At 41.9% G+C, this 19,252-nt stretch overlaps 1 protein-coding gene across 1 annotated transcript in view; it reads left to right on the top strand.

Annotated features, from left to right (window-relative positions):
* Srd5a2 (steroid 5 alpha-reductase 2) overlaps nucleotides 1-19,252 on the top strand; it is a 79,332-nt gene that overhangs the window by 57,381 nt on the left and 2,699 nt on the right. Inside the window, exons 2-4 of the mRNA XM_008850995.2 lie at nucleotides 4,286-4,449; nucleotides 7,541-7,642; nucleotides 15,675-15,825. Coding sequence (XP_008849217.1) covers nucleotides 4,286-4,449; nucleotides 7,541-7,642; nucleotides 15,675-15,825 — 417 coding nt within the window. The remainder of the gene's footprint in view (nucleotides 1-4,285; nucleotides 4,450-7,540; nucleotides 7,643-15,674; nucleotides 15,826-19,252) is intronic.

The following is a 19,252-nucleotide window of genomic DNA, read 5'->3' as shown; positions in this document are numbered from 1 at the left end:
CTCTGCCTCCCAAGTGCTGGGATTAAAGGTGTGCACCACCACGCCTGGGCACATTTGGTTCTTTTTTAACTGATTTTTCCTACCTTGGAGGGAATATTTCTCCGAGGTTACTTAGGGGCTTATTTAAATGTCCTAATTGCAATTCCACTTGACCCAGTATATGTTGTTCATTATTTATTTGTGATATTTGCATGTTGTATGCTGTTTGTTGTTTTTTAGTGGTTGGTCTTCTCAGGTGTCTAATGATCTTGGCCATTAGTTATTTTCTCCTGAGGAATGTGTCCTTGGGTTGAGCTAGGGATACAGCTCAAGTCTAGTCAGTGTCCCTCCTGTAAGCTTGAGGAACAGGAGGGATGAGACTTGGGATGAGAGCCCCAAGCATAACAAAACTCTGCTCTCCAGTGCCCCATGTCATCCAGGCAGTGAGCAAGCATGCTCTTAGAAGGAGCCCCAGAGACAGGTGATTATAGACTGCAACACACTACCTGTAGGGAGGTAGAAAGAAGGGGTGGGAGAATGGATGTCCAAGACTGGCCGGTTAGGCTGTGCCTGTTTTCATCACGGCCACCCCTGTGGGACTCCCACACTCCTCTATGTGATTATATTGATCCCAGGTGATTTGGGCTGATTTCCATTCCAGTGGCCATAGTCATTGGGAATTCTTTTCAAAGCAGAAGGGAAGGGTGACCAAGAACAGAATTTGAGAGTCATTCTGTGTTATATCATACCACCATTGCCTAAGATGCAGCATGGCTCTTGCCTCACTGCCAGGTCATAGCCTCCTATCCCTGCAGGGCCTTCTAATTGATTTCACACACCTGTCATTTCTCTAGAGTTGAATTTAACAGCAAGGGAAGCAGTAGCCTGTGTTGGTTTGCCTTCTTTTGTGATGTTCCTACAATAAAAGTGAAATGGGAGAAAGTGCATCCCCTAGAGGGTTCGTAGCCTCATTCACAAGAGAATTTAAAAATGGACCCATATGGAAGCTTTTACAATTTTATTAGAATTTTAAAGAAAAATCCTCAGGCAGGCAAGCTGGTAATCTCGGCATCTGCCTTGAGGAGGAGAATGGAGGGGAGAAGGAAAGAAAGTCATGAAGCCATGCAGGTTTAGTGCCTGGATGGTCAGACGGATGGATGACTGGCTGGGAGTAGGAAGCTTTAGAAAAAGTAAAGAAATACAGGATGCTGGGGCAGCCCAAAGCCTTAAATAGAGCATGCTTAAAGAAGGGATATGAAGAAGAAAAGGAGAAATTACAGTTTTCTGAAGAATTCAGAAAAGTGGGCAGACTTCCAGGTCTGTGGCTGGATCAAGGAGTTCTGCCCTAGGAGGTGGGATTCCAGGCAGGAAAAATTCACTACCTCATTAACTAACATACCAGGTATTCCACCCATCTATTTAGCATAACAAGGTGAGCCCGCCTTCCTAGGAGTGAGCCTATGACCAGATAATTGACCAGTGAAACTGGAAAGGTGAGCCTTCCAACAGATAGACTAGAGATTTTATAGTCTTGACCAGTTAAGTTTATGGGGCTTTTTGCTACTCTAACAAAAGGAAAAGGGAAAGATTCAGGCAGTGACCTAATTCACAATCCTGCGTGGCTGTCTTATTCTTGTGCATTTATTAGCTCTTTTAAAATAAGTCATTGAAGGATCACTCAGTCTGTGGGCTGATGCTTTGGAATCTTGGGAATGATAGCTTTTCTAATTTCAAAGTTCATCTTCCATTTATTTGATGATATTCTTCTGAAAAGAAAAGGCTTTGCTCTTTAAAGTGCAGATGACAGCTGTAAGAATGTAGGAGCGTGGAATGGAGGATAAACACTTAATTGTCCCTTTAGTTACATTTTGTTAGAGATTTGATGTAATAGTTACCTCTAGTGGTAAAAATATTTTAATATTTTTCATGTATCACTATGGACTCATGGATTTTTATCTATCAAATGTTTATAATAATCTATAGCCATCTTTTTTTTTTTCACAACATTTGTCAAAAGATTGACTTGTGAACCAATTGGTACCTACAATTTGGGCAGCTTCCTATCTACACTTATCTTAATTTGTTCCCTTATTTTCCAACATAATAAAACATATCTGACACAACTGGTACCTTCCTCGCCTCTGATGTACAATTAGCTATTTTTCAGTGATGCTCTGCTTCCTTTAAGGGAGAGATGTTGACAGATGACTTGGCTGCTCAGGGTGCATGTTGTTACTGTGGGTGCATTAGTACTCTCAGATTTCCGAGAGTGCCAGTTTTAAGAGCTCTACATCCGTATTGGTATTTCCAATTACAGTTTTTCCCAGGAATATAATTGAATTTTGGGAAACTCCTCTGGGCATCTCACTCTTTAGCTTTTCCTTTTAAACTTTTATTTGGTCTATATTTACGCCTCTTGCTATCACCTGAGGACATCAAGCTATCAAAACACTGAAGAGCATTGCTCTCCTCCAAACCTTTTAGCATCGCTGTAAGTCAGGTGGAATACAGACAGTCCTTTGACCAGGAAACTGCTAGAAAGGAAATGACTTCTTTTGGGAACAAGGCTTTGAAGGCACCCCACTGCTTCCTACTCTCTCCAGTGTTTGGAATACTGGCTGTTATTTTCCAAGGCTGTACAGATCAAGAGAGTGGGAGGTAGGTCTAGGGTAAGTTAATATCACAGGGTTTGCTGTCCATATGGAAATTCAGCCTTTTCCTTATCAGAATGCACTGTGGATTGCTACAAGTTTTTAGTTAATATCCAAAATTCTAAAACAATTTTGACATTTTTATGGGGTCAGTTTTCTTCTTGATCTTATGGATCTTCCTCTGCTGTTTTCATTCTCTCAGTTAATTTCAAATTTCAGACTATTTCCAAAATTTGAGAGGTGAGTTGGTATTCCAGAAGTTGACCTTAAAATTCATATGAACAAATAAGAATAACTTGGAAATCACTCAAAGTATAATGATGTAAAAACAATCCCACCCAATACGAATATATATATTTTAAATATTTTATGTATTACTTCTATTTTATTTTATACATATGAGTGTATTACCTGCGTATGTGTAAATGTACTCATGTCATGCAGTGCCTGCAGAGGTCAGAAGAGGGTGTTGGATCCCCTGGAACTGGAATTACAGATGATTGTTAGGCACCATGTGGGTGCTGGGAACCGAACCCAGATCCTCTGCAAGAGCAGCCAGTGCTCTTCACTGCTGAGCCATCTCTCCAGCCCCTTAAGATATACTTTAAAATACGCAGTAATGATTAAAACAATGCTATTCTAGCAATAAATCAATCAATGGAGCAGAACAAGGAATCCAGAAGAAGAACCAATATTTAAAGTAATTGAGGGTAAAATACCAATGGTTTGCTTCTCAGTGGGAAGGTGATATTTAGAAAGTCAAGTTGAATTTTTATCTAACTTCTTAAAAGAAAATAAACCTTAGATATATCAAAGATTTGAATATAAAAAGAAAATTATTTTTAAAAAATCAAGGAAGTTGGGAGATGGGACAAAACAGTCTCAGAGTGGAAAGACCACAACTAGCCATAAAAAGTAAAACAAAGGGAAGTAAGTCACAGTGGTACACTTGCTCATGAGAATGGTATGAAACAATGAAAGTGGATGAACTAGAGCTGTCCAGGGTGCACTGGAGTCTCATAAACACAGTGACGAGTTAAAGAAGATCAATGCTACAGAATCATAGAGGATGAAGCCATCCCCATGGAATTAAAAACAAGGAAAATAAGCCATGTATGCATACAGATGTGGTCAACCTGTAAAGAAGTGAAAGGAAATTATTATTATTACTTTTAGTCTTTTTGAGACAAGGTAGACCAGTAGCCCCAGCTGTCCTGGAACTTGCTATGTAGACCAGGCTGTCCTCGAACTCACAGAGATCCACCTGCCTCTGCCTTCCAAAGGAAATGATTATTATAAAAATCCAAATCGCTATTGTCTCTGGGGTGATGGTTCAGAGAACAAGGGCATGTGGGAGGCCTCTGGGGATGGCCGTACTCTATTTTGACTTAAGCATTGGTCTCCTGGGTGTTTGTTTAATATGAATTATTCATCTCAGGCATAGAAACTTTCCTTATGCCCTTTCTTTTTTTGGTCTTTTTGAGACAGGGTCTCCCTGTAGCCCCAGCTGTCCTGGAACTCAGTAGGTAGACTAGTCTCTAGTCTGGCCTCGAACTCACAGAGATCCCCTTGCCTCTCCCCTCCCCTCCCCTCCCCTCCCCTCCCCCCACTCCCCTTCAATAATGGCTCCTAATCATGCCACTCTCATGTCCCAGGACATTTATTTACTCCTTGCTCACCAGAGGGAGGCCTTTTCCAGTTGTGATCTTTTTGAGAGCAACTGCCTTCTGCATTGGAAATGGATTATTTCAAGGCTACTATCTGACTTACTGTGCAGAATACCCTGAAGAGTGGTATACAGATGGACGGTTTAGTTTGGGTAAGTGAATCTGACCATCTCTCATTCCTTCTCAGCTAACACCAACCCCATAGTGTCAGTCATCCTTTCTCTCTCCATCCTGCTGCCTCAGCCTCCTCACCATCCTTTTCTCTGCTCACATCTCTACTCTGTTTTTTTCCTTATATGGCAGCTGGAGAGATTGTTTAAACGTGTATCATGCCATTTCCCATCTCAAGACAGTCCAGTAGATTTCTACTGCTCCCAAGATTAAAAACACAGATCCTCCCTACTGCCTGTAAAGCCCAAATGTTCTTGGTCTTTCTGGTTTCCAGTACTGTTTTTCTGCCCCTTCCACCCCATTTTCTGTGCCAGCCCCATAGCTTTGCTGCCAGGCTTCAAGCCTGTTCTGTCTCAGAGCTTCTGTCCAGGACTCTCCCTGTTCCTAGAGTGTTCTGCCTTGCTGAGCTGGGGAGTTTGCTCCTCTCACTCCCTTTACTCAGGTGTCTACCAATTTACCCTTTATCAAAGAGGCTTTTTCTGAATACCTCACCCAAAAGAATAGAAGATATTGATGATTGAATTTGCCCCCTGCTTGTTCTCTCTCCCTCTCCTCTCTCTGTCTCTCTCTGTCTTTCCCTCCCTCCCCCCACCTCTCTCTCTGCATGTGGAGGCCGGAAGTCAACTTTGGATGTTGTCTGTTTTCTGAGACAAGGTCTCTCACTGAACTTGGAGCTGCTGATAAGGCCAGCTAACCCCAGAGATCTGTCTGTCTCTGCTTCCCCTGAGCTGGGTTGACAAGTGCATGCCACTATGCCTGGCTTTTTTTATGTGGACTCTGGGGCTCAAACTCAGGTCCTCAAGCATGTAAGTAAACGACTTTACTGACTGAGTTTTCTCCCCAGCCCCCTTTCCCCTATTTATAAGAATTAAGATCCAAGGAGTTTTAGTTCTTTGTACACTATTTTGGCTCGAACAAAAAATAGTAGGTCAATAGAGATCATCCTTAATCCTATTAGTATCATATATTACAATCTGCACATCAGCTTACTGTTTCTTGCTCTGTCTCTCGAACCTGTACTGACTGAACTCTTCTCCCTGTTACACTGACCACAGTCTAGACCAAGCCACAATTATCTCTACCTCTACACTGAGCTTCCTGCCTCCATCCTATTCTTAGTCCCTTGCCTATGCCGCAGTTAAAGTGAACATTCAAAACTCACAGAGGACCAGAGGCTTCACTGAATGAATGCCAGCCCATGTATACTGTAGAGTATCTATAATGTCTGTTCATAAAACAAAGGAAGCAAACAAAACATTAAATATGGAAGATCTCTGTGTACTCATGTGGGGAAATCTGCAGGTGATGAGGTTAACTAAAAACTAAGGTGTGAATTGTTTTATGATGTATTTTTAATGTAAAAATGTGATAGAAGAAAAATGTATGTAACTGGAAAAGGAATATTGAGACTTTATAGACTTCTCTATGTGTCTCAAAGAAAAGGGCTGGAGTGGGTGGGCTGAACTTTTTTTCAATATAACTTTGGTCTTTAGATGATGTATTTCATTACTTAAGAAGGAAATACATTGGGGGCTGGTGAGATGGTTCTGTGGTTAAAAGCACTGACTGCTCTTGCAGTAGACCCAGGTTCAGCTCCCAACACCCATATGGTAGCTTACAACTGCCTATAATCCTAGTTCCAAGGGATTTGATGCCCTTTTCTGGCCGCCTAGGGCTCCTGCACACATTTGGAGCCCATATACCCATGCAAACTCACACACATACACATAAATAAAAAGAAAAAAGAAAAATACATTGAAGAAAAGTTCTCCCCGATTGAGAACAGACACACCCCTTATATATTGAACTAATAATGTAACCACACTGGAAAATATCTTGTGCCAGTTCACAGGAAATATAACATAGACCCATGAGGAAGTGATCTAGTCATATTTGGAAAAAAAGGACCGTTTGAGGTACAATTGTTCTTGTGAACAATATTCTGAATGGAAAAAAGAAGCCTGGGCTGGATTAAAAGGGCCTTAAAGGACATAATAACCAGAAGCCAGCTGAGACCCTATATGACCTTGGTTTGCACAAACCACCTGTAAGGGGCATTGGGGGACATATGAGGAAATTGGGGTATGGCCTGAAAGTTGCATAGGTGAAAATGTTAGTCCAGGTGAAAATAAAGTGCTGCACACTAAGGTGCTTTGGGGGTGATTTGGGGTGGTAAGGATGAGTGAAGTGGTTTTACTAACACAAATTCATGCTTCATAGTCAATACAGTGTGTATATTTCTTTCACAAAATAAACAGAAATGAGATTCTACTTCTTCCATGCTTAAAGCCATTTCAGGGAAAAGTCCAAACCCCTCCAAAAGGCCTGAAAGTCTTTTTTTCCTTTTTTTTGGTTTTTTTTGAGACATGGTCTCCCTATAGCCCCAGCTGGCCTGGAACTCACTATGTAGATCAGGCTGGCCTTGATCTCACAGAGCTCTTCCTGCCTCTGCCTCCCAAGTGCTAGAATTAAAGGCATGTGCCACCACGCCCGGCTTTCTTTTTTTCTAGCAGCATTCATTTTATTAAACCTGTGACTAATTCATTGCCCTGTGACTAATACTTATTTTACACATGTACATAATTCTGGTTTCCTTCCATCTTATTTCCTTCTCAGGACGACTCCCCTTACGTTTTATTGGTAGAACTAGGTCATGTAATTGCTTTTCATTTTCAGCCTTTATAGTAGGGGATTACAAATGAGAAGAAGATGGAATTGGCTATTGAGTTAACCAACCAGTTGGTTATTTGTGAATGAGCCAAGAGCTTACTATTACACACTGATTTATTTCATTTAGTTATCTAAATATGGCATGATGCTGTTGCCTGTCGCTTGCCTCCCTTCTCCCACCTCTGTCCATTGTACATCACTGTGCATGCCAGCATTTTGCCTTAAGAAATAGCACAACCTCTCTTCCACCCAAACTTCAGATCGTGTTTTAGTGCTATTCTTGGATTTAGCAATTAAATGCCCCTTTTTTATTTTAAAGAAAAAACCTTTAGCTTATGTGAAAACACCAAAATCAGGACATATTTTTTGACTTGTCCCATCTCTTCTCTCTTCTTTGCCAAGGTGTCTTCCTATTTATTTTGGGGATGGGAATCAACATTCATAGTGACTACATATTGCGCCAGCTCAGGAAGCCTGGAGAAGTCATCTATAGGATTCCACAAGGTAATGGCTCTCCTGACTCCCAGATTCCCATTCTTTTTTGGAGCCTGTCCCAGGGATGACAATGAGGAGGGTTCATGAAAGCACAACTATACAATGCATATACCTTGGTTTGCCTCTGACTTCCCCTGTATGCATGTCCCTTCCTTAGTATATCTGCATTTCTGTTATGAACCCAGGAACTTAAGAGAGCTGCAAGAGAGCTGGGAACATAGTTCAACTGGTATGCACGAAGCTCTGCTGGGTTCTATTCCAGCACCACATAAAACCAGGCAAATGGTGGATGAGAGTGAGAGAGAGAAAGAGAGCTGGAGGGGGGTAACAAGAGTCCTTTCCCCAACCCCAGGAAGGATTCTAGACTTGGGTAGGAGTAGAGAGAACAGGTTACAGCCTAATTGCTATATACATATATATAGATACATACATATATATATATATATATGACTTATGAACAGAGTGTGGTTATTTTCTGGGTTAGCAAATGAAGCTGAAGATTTCATTGTCATGTGAATGTAATATAGTGTACTTGTGAGCCTACTGGACAGCTAGGTTATATAGTACAGCTTATTTTGAAACTCTGATTTTTTGAAAGTTGTTTTCCATTAAAACTGAGAAAAACACATCTTAGCCTGGTCCTAGGCATGATCACCATCGTTAATATCATATGTTTTACTTTCATACCCCGCAGAAGGTCTTCAGGGCTTGTGACATGCATGGAGCAATGTGTTTTGCTGTTGTTTGTTTTTCATGGACTTTATGGAACTTTTTCTAAGTAAAAAAGTTGCATTCTAGTAATAAACAGTATACTATAGTATAGTAATCAGATAAACAATAACATAGACATTTAGTGTATCAAGGATTATGTCCTGTATATAATTGTATAGTTGTGTTTTATTTTATTTATTTATTTTTTTCATTAAAAATTTTGTTTTAGGCTAGACATGGTAGAATACCTTTAAGCCTAGCACTTAGGAGGCAGAGGTAGGCAGATTTTTCTATGAGTTCCAGGCCAACCTGGTGTATATAGTGAGACCCTGTCTCAAGAAAATTTTGTTTTATGTATGTTTATATATGTGTGCAGATATTTGTGCACATGTATGCTTATCTGTGTGAAGGGCAGCAGTAGATATCAGGTGTCTCCTACAATTGCTCTTTCATCTTATTTAAAATAAAAAAAAATTGTGTATATATGTGTCTGTGTATATGTATGTGCATGTGAGTCTCCATGGAGGCCAGAAGATGGTGTCAGATACTTTGGAACTAGAGTTACAGGTGGTTATGAACTGACCAACATGAGTGTTGGGAGCTGATATCAAGTCTTCTGCAAGACCCTTGAGTACTCTTAACTAGTGAACCTTTTCTCTAGTCTTTCATCTTATTTTTGAGACACAGTCTGTCACTGAACTGGAGCTTGCCAATTTCAGCTAGACTGGCTGGGCAGCAAGCTCTGGGGATCCTCTTGTTTCTGCTTTTCTGGCTCTGGGACTATAGGCATGTGCCACTGTGCTTGGCTTTTAAAAATTATTTTTTTAATATGTATGAGTGTTTTGCCTGTATGTTTGTAAGTGCACCCATGTCATGCAATGCCCACTGAGGTCAGAAGAGAGTGCTAAGTCCCCTGGAACTGGAGTTATGGGCAGTTGTTAGCCACCATGTGGATGCTGGACCCAAACCCCAGTCCTCTACAAGAGCAGCCAGTGGTCTTAACTGCTGAGCCATCTCTCCAGCCTCTTGTGCCTAGCTTTTATGTGGGTGTTGGGGATTGAACTCAAATCCCCATGCCTGCACTGAAAGCACTTTACCCATTGAGCCATTGCCCCAGGTCTCATGTCCTGTGTTTTCCTGTGGTGTGCAGTGCAGTAAGCTCATTTATACCAGGGTCACCACAGGCATGAGCTCTGCACTGTGCTATGGCACTGGTCAGTAGGTGGGGAATATTTGAGGTCTGTTATAATCTAATTGGATCACCATTATGAGTGTGATCTGCTGTTGAGTGAAATACCATTAATGTAGCAAGTGACATCAGATTCAGAGGTCAAGGTGCAGAATTTGAAATCCTAAGTGTTCCTGAGAAACCAGGGGTATTTGTTTGGCAAATGAACAGATGGGAATGAATCAGTTAAGTGATCTGTCAGTCAACTAAGTGGATTGGTGTTTCCCACTGTTCTTGATATAAATCGGATCACTTATTTACAGCAAAAATTTTCCAAAATGATGTTGGTGTAGACTGATAGTCACTGATCAGGAAAATAATGAGAGGGGCTAGAGAGATGGCTCAGTGGTTTAGAGCACCGGTTGCTCTTTCAGAGAACCCAGGTTCAGTTCCCAGCACTCACATGGCAGCTAACAACTGTTCTTGACTCCAGTTCCAGGGCATCTGACATGCCCTTCCATGGGCATTGCATGCATATAGTAGACTTACACACATGCAGACCAAACTTACTCATACACATGAAATAAAAATAAAATTTAAAACTGCCTACAAAAGAAAATAATGACAAAGCTACCATAAGTAGTAAATAAATTAAATTTACTACTACGTTTAAATAATCATAGACAGTGATTCCTCCTAAAGTCTACAGTGTCAGGCAGGGAGCCACTGACACAGTGTCATCCTTAAGGAAAGCAATATTAAGAGGCTTCCTTCTTGTATCAGCCACTTTGCTCATCACTGGGACAAAATACTGACAGAAGCAACTGACAGAAGAAGGATTTATTTCACAATGTCAGGTGGGGCAGAAGCTGCAGCATCATGATGGCAGGAGGGAGCCTGTCTCTGGTGGCAGGAACACAAGATCAGTTGCTCACATCTCTACAACCAACTAGAAAATAGAGAACTTGGCCAGCTATCACTCTCTAGCCCCACGCCTGCAGCCCTCACTCTGCCAGGCAGACCCCATGTCCAAAACCCTCCACAGCCCTCTAAAACAGCACCACCAGTTGGGGACCAAGTGCTCACACACATGGGCCTGTGAGCAGCATTCACATCCGAACCCTAACAATGCTTAAAACCTTTGCTTAATAATTAAATAAAGGAAGAAGACCGGAGACATTTACCAATGTGAGTTTCCAAATGAGTTCTGATCAAGATTTAAAGGCAAAATATTTTTAAAATTTTATTTATTATTTTTATTTCATGTGTATGAGTGTATTGCCTGTATGTATGTGCGCGCACCCATGTTATGCAATGCTGCGGAGGTCAGAAGAGGGCTTTGGGTTCCCCTGGAACTGGAGTTAAGGACAGTTTGTAGCCGCCATGTGGGTGTTGGGAATCGAACCTGGGTCCTCTGCAAGAGCAGTCAGTGTTCTTAACTGCTGAGCCAATTCTCCAGCCTCAAAAGCAAAACATTTTAATGTAACTATAGAGGGAAAAAGTTGCTTTGGTTCCCATGCCCCTCGTTTAATACGGGTCATAAAGTTTGCATGTACGTATTTACTATCATTAAAATGTGTTGATTTCAACTTACAAAAACCAGTGGCCTTTCTATATACCAATAAAAAGCAATCAGAAAAAGTATTCAAGGATTCCCTACCATTCACAATAACCACAAAAAATTAGGAATAAATCTAACCAAAGACATTAAAGATATCTACAATGCAAGTTTTAAAACTTTAAAGCTAGAGATAGAGGAAGACACCAGGAGATGGAAGGACCCACCATGCTCATGGATTGGTAGAATTAATATTTTGAAAATGACCATTTTTAACAAAAGCAATCTATAGATTCAGTGCAATGCCAATCAAAATACCCATGACATTCTTCACAGAATTAGAAAAAAATCCTAAAATTCATATGAATCATAAAGACTCAGGATAGTCAAAGCGATCAGGCAAAAAGAACAATGCCGGGGGAATCACCATACCAGATCTCAGATTATATTACAGAGCTATAGTCATAAAACCAGAATAGCACTGGCTCAAAAATAGACATGTAGATCAATGGAACACAACAGAAGACCCAAACACAAGTACATGCAATTTCAGCCACTTGATATTTGACAAAGGTGCAAAGAACACACAATGGAGGAAAGACAGCATCTTCAATAAATGGTGCTGGCAAAACTGAAACTCCACATGTAGAAGAATGCAATTGGACCCTTATCTTTCATCCTGCACAAAAGTCAAGTCTAAATGGATCAAAGACCTCAATATAAAATCTTGAAACTCTGAAACTGCTTAGAAGAAAACATAGGCAGTACCCCATAAGATATAGGTGTAGGGAAGGACTTTCTAAATAGGACACCAGCTGCATAGGTATTAAGGTCAACAATCAACAAGTGGGACCTCATTAAGCTACAGAGCTTTTGTACAGCAAAAGAAACAACCAATGAAGTGAAGAGGAAACCCACTGAGTGGGAGAAAGTCTTCACCTGTTACACACTGACAGAGGATTAATATCCAGACTATACAAAGAACTCAAAACACAAAGAAACAAGAAAATAAATGACCCAATGAAAAGATGGGCTATGGATCTGAACAGAGAGTTCACTAGGGAATAAAAATGGTTAAGAAACACTTTAAAAATTGTTCAACATCCTTAGTAATTATAGAAATTCAGATCGAAACCACTTTAAGATTCTATCATATTCCAGTCAGACCGGCTAAGATCAAGAGAACAAAAGACACTAAACACTGGTGAGGATGTGGAGAAAGGGGACTGGTCATTCACTGCTGGTGGGAATGCAAACTCATGCAACCGCTATGGAGAGCAGCGTGGAGAACTCTTAAAAACTAAAAATGAATCTATCATATGACCTGGTTATACCACTCCTTGGCATATACCCAAAGGACTCATCCTACTGTAGAGATATGCGTACATCCATGTTTATTGCTGCTCTTTTCACAATAGTTAAGAATGGAAACAACCTAAATGTCTCTCAACTGACAAATGGATAATGAAAATGTAGAACATCTATACAATGGAGTTCTCAGCAATAATAAAAGAGGAAATTATGAAATTTGCAGGTAAATGAATGGAACTAGAGACTGTTATACTATGTGAAGTAACCCAAACTCAGAAAAGCAAGTGATGTACTTTCTTCCTTATTTGTGAATTGTAGCAGCAGTCCCTTATATGTGAGTATATATCTTGATGTAACAGCAGGAACCAGGAAAATGGAAAGGAAACATGGAGGTAAAGGGAGAGAAAGAACCTGAAGGAGGGGCATAGTAGGGAACAGATGTTGGGGGTGGGGGAGTGGGAGTGTTTGGGAGGGGAGGAAGAAGGGACTTGCAGGGGACCAAGGGGGGGTGGGGGAGGAGAGGATTCAAGAGGGTGGGGATAATGGGGGCACTTGGACTGTGGAGGGAGGAAGGAGAGTGGCTGGGGGTTGGTGGGAAGGAGAGATGAATGGAGCTTGGGTGGTGTGGAGGCCAGAGGGAAATGTGTTAGCTTGGGAACCCTTTGAGAAATACATATACCATGTCTGAACATTAGTGCATGTGTATACCTGGGGGCTGTATGTCAAGGAGTATAGTGCCAGACAGAAGAGACCTCCCTTCCAGTGGTTGGTTAGAGTAGTCCAAGCGACTCCCAAAATAACACAGGCTATTGCTGGAGCCCTTGGTTATCTCCTGGAACTACAAGGTAAGAAGATAGGACAAACCTCAGACATAGGATTTGGAGCAATGGAGCAGGAACTGACTTGGAAGGCTTCTACCTGAAGTTTAGCTCTCATAGTTCTAGAGGATACTATGTAAACTGCTGAGGGAGAAAAATCAATCAATGGTCCAACCCAGTACTAAAGCCTAATAACCATGACTGGCACAGCAAACTACCTCTATTGGTGCAGTAGTGACACTGTTATTCAGGGGATAATCAGCAGCTATCTAATCGGACTTAAAGCCCTCCAAATGGGAGTGAAATCATAGGTATATGACTGGAGAGGTCATAGATCCTAGAGAAAACCCTATCTCTGTCATATTTCTAGACAAATGAAATTTCTTACCATATACTAAACATGGACCCTTGTATTTACAGACAAGTATACCATACACCACTCATCAAAGAAGCTGCTTTTTGCAACAGATAGAGGCTACTTCAGAGTTCCACAACTGCTCACACACAGAGAATGTGTGTCTGAGAGATGTCCAACCCTAGGTTACACATCTACAGTGGAACCCCTACACCTAAGTCTCATAGAACATAGTGGAACAGGGGGTGGAGAGAATACTAGTGCATCCCTCAACTCTCACCAGCAAAGCTTCCTTATACAACAGAGTGTGATGCACACAGAAGGCCACAACTGGCTAAGTTTTAGAATAAGAGACTGCAGAGTGTGTGTCCCTGGATAGGACTCCTATATCAAACCTCTCCCACCCATGGCTCAGGGACCATTGCGGAAGAGGGGACAGAAAGTTTGTAAGAGCCAGGGCTGGTCCATGAACATAGGGAAACAGGATTTAGGCCACTAGAAGCTTGCTTATGAACTTGCCGCAATGGTGGTATTGAGCACAGGACCCCCACCAACTCAATCAGACTAGGGCCAGAGTGGAGGGAGGGAAATTGTTGATGGGTTGGCCCTAGCTTGGGAACTTCTGGAGACTGATTACTGCTGGGTGAGGGAGAGCAGACCTTCCTTAAGATCTCCAGGTAGGCTAACTAGACTCCAGTGGGTGAAATTGCACCGAAGGTCATCTGGGTACAAAATGCTTGACTGGATATGACTTAACATGTATGATGGATGAGGCCCAGTGGGAGTGTGTGGGGGCATGCGTGAGGGAGGGAATCTAAACTTGATTAAGAACTGTTATATGAAATTCACAAAAGCTCAATAAAAATATTTGAAAAATGTGTTGATTTCTAGATAGTTCTAAGAGAGGAAAAAAAAAACTCTGGTGGATGGAAATGAAACACTTCAATGGCAGCAGGACAAATACTCTCTTCTTTGAGTACTTTGTTTTCAACTTGGAAAGCATGTAGTGCAAGGGACTGAGTGGGGAGATAGGAGCAAAGGGTCTGTTTTAGTTTGATTTTCTATTGCTGTTACAAAACATTCTGATCAATGTTAACTTTGGTAGGAAAGGGTTTATTTAACTTACATCTCTCAGGTCACAGTTGATCACTTAGGGAACCCAAGGTAGGAACTCAGGGTAGGAACCTGGAGGTAAGAGTTGAAGCACAGGCCATGAAGGAACGCTACTTACTGGCTGGCCTCCCTGGCCTATGCTCAGTCTGCTTTCTTATACAATACAGAACAACCTGTCCATGGGTGGCATCACTCACAGTGGGCTCCCACATCACTCAACAATCGAGAAAAATGTCCTACAGATACGGCCACAGGCCAGTCCAATGGAGGAAATTCCCCAGTTGAGGCTTCCTCTACCCAGGTGTGTCAAGTTGACAACTAAAGCTATCTAGTGCAAGGTCAAAGAGAATCAATTGCTTCTCAGACCTGTTCAGACCGTTTTTATAGTGTTTTTTTTTCACTTGTGTGACTGAATGTGTAATGTATTGATCAACATCAGAGCAAGCCAAGGGAAGGCTTGGGAAGGTAAGCAGTGATCTGAAAAGGTCCTTGGATAGAACAAGACAAAACTCAGGTCATCGACACCTCTTCCTTGTCCTGCTCAAAGCGATGGTCCAGCAGTTGTTAAGAAATCTAGATGGGGCCTGAAGAGGTGGCTCAGCAGTTAAGAGCACTAGTTGGGTTTGGTTCCCAGCACCTACATGGTGACCAGCAATCATCCTTAATTCCAGTTCTAGGGACTCTGACACCACAATCTTGTGGCCTCTGTGGGCACTGCATGTTGTGGGCGCACTTACATACTTGAAGGCAAAACACAATAAATTTTTAAAAATTAAGAAAAATGATGGGGCCACTCATCAGGATTCCAGAATGTTCTACAGGCAAGGGGCTGTTGTTGCTTTGTTTTTCCTTCTCCCTAAGAGAATTCCTTTAAATTCTGACTGCAAGGGGGCTTCCAGACCCACATTTGTTCTGCCTGCCTTTGTGTATTTTGGAGGAAAACACAGGGGTCTGACATCACAGTGATTTAATTCTGAGTTCTGTCTTTTTTACTATTCTGCTCACAGGTGGCTTGTTTACATATGTTTCTGGAGCCAATTTCCTGGGTGAGATCATCGAGTGGACAGGCTATGCCTTGGCCACCTGGTCCCTGCCAGGACTTGGATTTGCATTTTTCTCACTGTGTTTCCTTGGGCTACAAGCTTTTCACAACCACAGGTAAATTCTCTTTCTTTTGAAGAATATTTTTTATTGATTCATTGAGCATTTCATACCATGTATTTTGATCATATCCAACCCTCCTCCCCCATATCCTCTCAGATCCACCCCCACTTCCCTCCCTGCCCCCTACTTCCTGTCTTCTGTTTATTTTAAAGTCTATCAATCCAATTTGTGTTCTCCCAATTCTCTGGGATGTGGGTGTATCCCTGGAGGCACACAGTCAATCTACCCCTAAAGAAAACTGACTCTCCCCCTCCCAGCAGTTATCAATTGCCAATAATCCCTCCAGTAGGACTGGAGTTTCTTGTCTTCCTCTCTTTCATGCTGAAATACTGTTTGTCTTGGCTTGCACAGGTTTTGTGCATGTTGTCAGAACTGCTGTGGGTTCATATGTGCGACTGCCCTACTGTGTCCAGAAAACTTTTGTTGTATTCATCCACCACCTCTGGCTCTTGAAGTCTTTCTGCCTCCTCTTCTGCAATGCTCCCTGAGCCTTTGGGGGAGGGTATGATAGAGATGTCCCATTTAAAGCTGAGGACTTTACAGTCTCTTATTTCTGAAAGTTGGCCAGTTGTGGGTCTCTGTGTTAATCACCATCTGCTGCAAGAAGAAGCTTCTCTAATGAGGTCTGAGAGATACACTAATCTATGGGTGTAAGGATCAATTGTTAGGGTCAGTTTACTATTTCCATTTAGCAGAATAATAGCGGTAGTTTCTCCGCTATGGCCTGTGATCTAACTAACCCAGGTTCTTGATCCTCATAACAGTGTCAGGTATGGGTTCTATCTTATGAAGAAAGCTTTAAATCAAATCAGAAAGTGGTTGGTGATTCCCACAATATTCATGCCACTATTTCACCAGTGGGTATGCCTTGCCAGGCTGGTTGTTACTGTAGCTTACAGGGTTCGTAGCTGGGTGAGACTGATGATTTCTTTTCTCTTTCATAGCATGTACAGCACCTTGCAGCACTATGATAGCTAGCCACTAGGGATGAAACTTCCAGGTCAGTCCCAGCTTGATTTCTCCATGTCATATGACTCAAGTAGGTAGTGTCCTCAGCAGTAGGGTCTTACCATCAAGTTCTGGATAACCAGGATTGTTTGAGGTGTTATGGGACCCCCACCCCTGCCAACAACTTGAAAAGAGAGGACCCATTCCTAACACTGGGCTTTTTAGAATTTGTTAGCCTGTGGTGTATGTATATTTTAGGAATCTTCTGCAGTAGTAGGTTTCCAAACGACTCCTTCAAAAGACCTTTAGTGTTAGTATCTCTCCCCACACTCCCTCCTCTAACCTGCCCTCCCATCCCCCCCCATTAACCCTTCTGTGCCATTATTTCCCTCTCCACCGTCATATCACCACATTTTATCTCCCTTCCCATGAGGCCCCTGTGATCCCCAAGAGGGCACCTTCTTCTGACCCCTTACTAGTTTCTATGAGTTTTCTAAATGAAATACACTTATTCAAAGATTCAAAACTAGCACCCACATTTGAGAGAAAGTGTGTGACATTTGTGTTTCTGGGTCTGGGTTACCTAACTCATGATAACTATTTCCAGCTCCTTCTATTTAGCTGCAAATTTAATAATTTTGTTTTTCTTACTGTTTTTTGTTTCTTTCTTTTTTGCTGTCTTTTTTTTTTTTTTTGAGACAGGGTCTCCCTGTAGCCCCAGCTGTCCTGGAACTCACTATGTAGACCAGACTGGCCTTGAACTCATAGAGATCAGCCTTACTCTGCCTCCCAAGTGCTGGGATTAAAGGCGTGCACCACCATGCCCGGTGTTTTTTATTTATTTCTATCTTATGTGTATGAGTGGTTTGTATACATATATGTAAGTGTACCCATGTGTGCTGTGCCTGTGGAGGTAAGAAGAGGGAGTTGGACTGCCTGGAGTTAAGGATGATTGTTAGCATCCATGTGGATGCTGGCAACCAAACCTCGGTCCTCTGCAAGAGCAGACAGTGCTCTTATCCACTGAGCCATCTCTCCAACTCCAATTTTGTTTTTCTTTTTCAAAAATTTTTATTATTTTTATTTTATGTATAAGAGTGTTTTGCCTACATGTATGTAAGTGCACTAGATGTGTGAAATGCCCTGCAGAGACCAGAAAAGGGTGTCGGATCTCCCGGAACTGGAGTTACCGATGGTTGTTAGCTGCAATGTGGGTGCTGGGAATTCAACCCAGGTCCTCTGGAAGGACAGCAAGTGTTCTTAACTGCTGAGCCATCTCTTTAGCCCCTGTACCCCCATTTTTTTTAACAGCTGACTATTTCATTGTGTAACATACCATATTTTCATTATCCCATTCATCAGTTCACAGGTAAAATTTTCAGTAGAGGTGTGTCTTAGTTTCATTTCCTGTTGCTGTGATAAGACAGAGTGGCACAGGGCTCCTGGCCTACAAGAGACTAAGCACAACAGCTCTCCCAGTTCAGCAGGGTCTGATGCCCATCAGAGGTGTCTTCTTTTAAGGATACAAGGGCTTTGTGAAGGTGTTTGTGGAGCAAGAACAGGTATTGGCAGAGGTTTCCTGCGTACATAGGGTCTTTTCAAATCAGAGCATTGAAGACCAGGCTCTTCTGGCACTTAGTATTATTTTGTCTTCCAGTTCAGACTTTAAGTACTTTAGCAGAGACTATTTTGTCTTTATTATGCCCTGAGGGCCACTATCGTCAACTGGTTGGAGGATAACTTGGTCACATAGGGTAAAGGCTTTATTATAAGATGCGTTAGTCAGTCTCCTTGGGCCATATTAAGAAACGATCACCAGTTGGATGGCTTAAAACAACAGAACTCTGCCCTCTCAGAGCTTGGGATTAAGGTGTAGGCAAAGCTGTGCTCTCTGGGTGGCTTGAGGGAAAAATCCCTCCTTGCCTCTTTCCAGTTCTGGTGGTTACTCACCATCCATGGTGTTTAGTGGCTTGTAGTTGCCTCATTCTAACCTCTGCCTGTCTTCATGTGGCCTTCTCTCCTATTTGTCTCCTTCTCAGGGACTCTTTTCCTCTTCTCTCAGGAATACCAGACATATGAGGCTAAGGGCTCACCTGCACCAGTATGAGCGCATTTAAATTAATTATGCCTGCAGTAACATAGCTCCAAAATAAGACTGCATGCTCAGGTTTTGGGAGTCAGGGCTTCAATCTTTCTTGTAGGGACAAAATTGAACCTATAATACAGTGGCATACCTGGGCTTCATGAAGGGCTATTTTCCAAGAAAGGCTGCCAATTCTCTGAGGTTAATCAATTTTTGCAAATTTATTTTTATTAGCATATGTTAATTAAACTAAATAATGGGCATCACCATGGAGTTTTCATACATACATGTGTTTTTTAAAATTATTTGTTTAATAACCACATAATTAGAAGAAGCATTTCATTACAACAGCATTGACATATTCAATAACAATTTCCAGAGCTAAGATGC

Source organism: Nannospalax galili, unplaced genomic scaffold (assembly GCF_000622305.1).
Source record: "Nannospalax galili isolate Female #2095 unplaced genomic scaffold, S.galili_v1.0 scaffold1331, whole genome shotgun sequence".
Lineage (NCBI taxonomy): Eukaryota > Metazoa > Chordata > Mammalia > Rodentia > Spalacidae > Nannospalax > Nannospalax galili.
The sequence above is the reverse complement of the archived record's forward strand: the minus strand, read 5'-3'. Positions and strand labels throughout refer to the sequence as shown.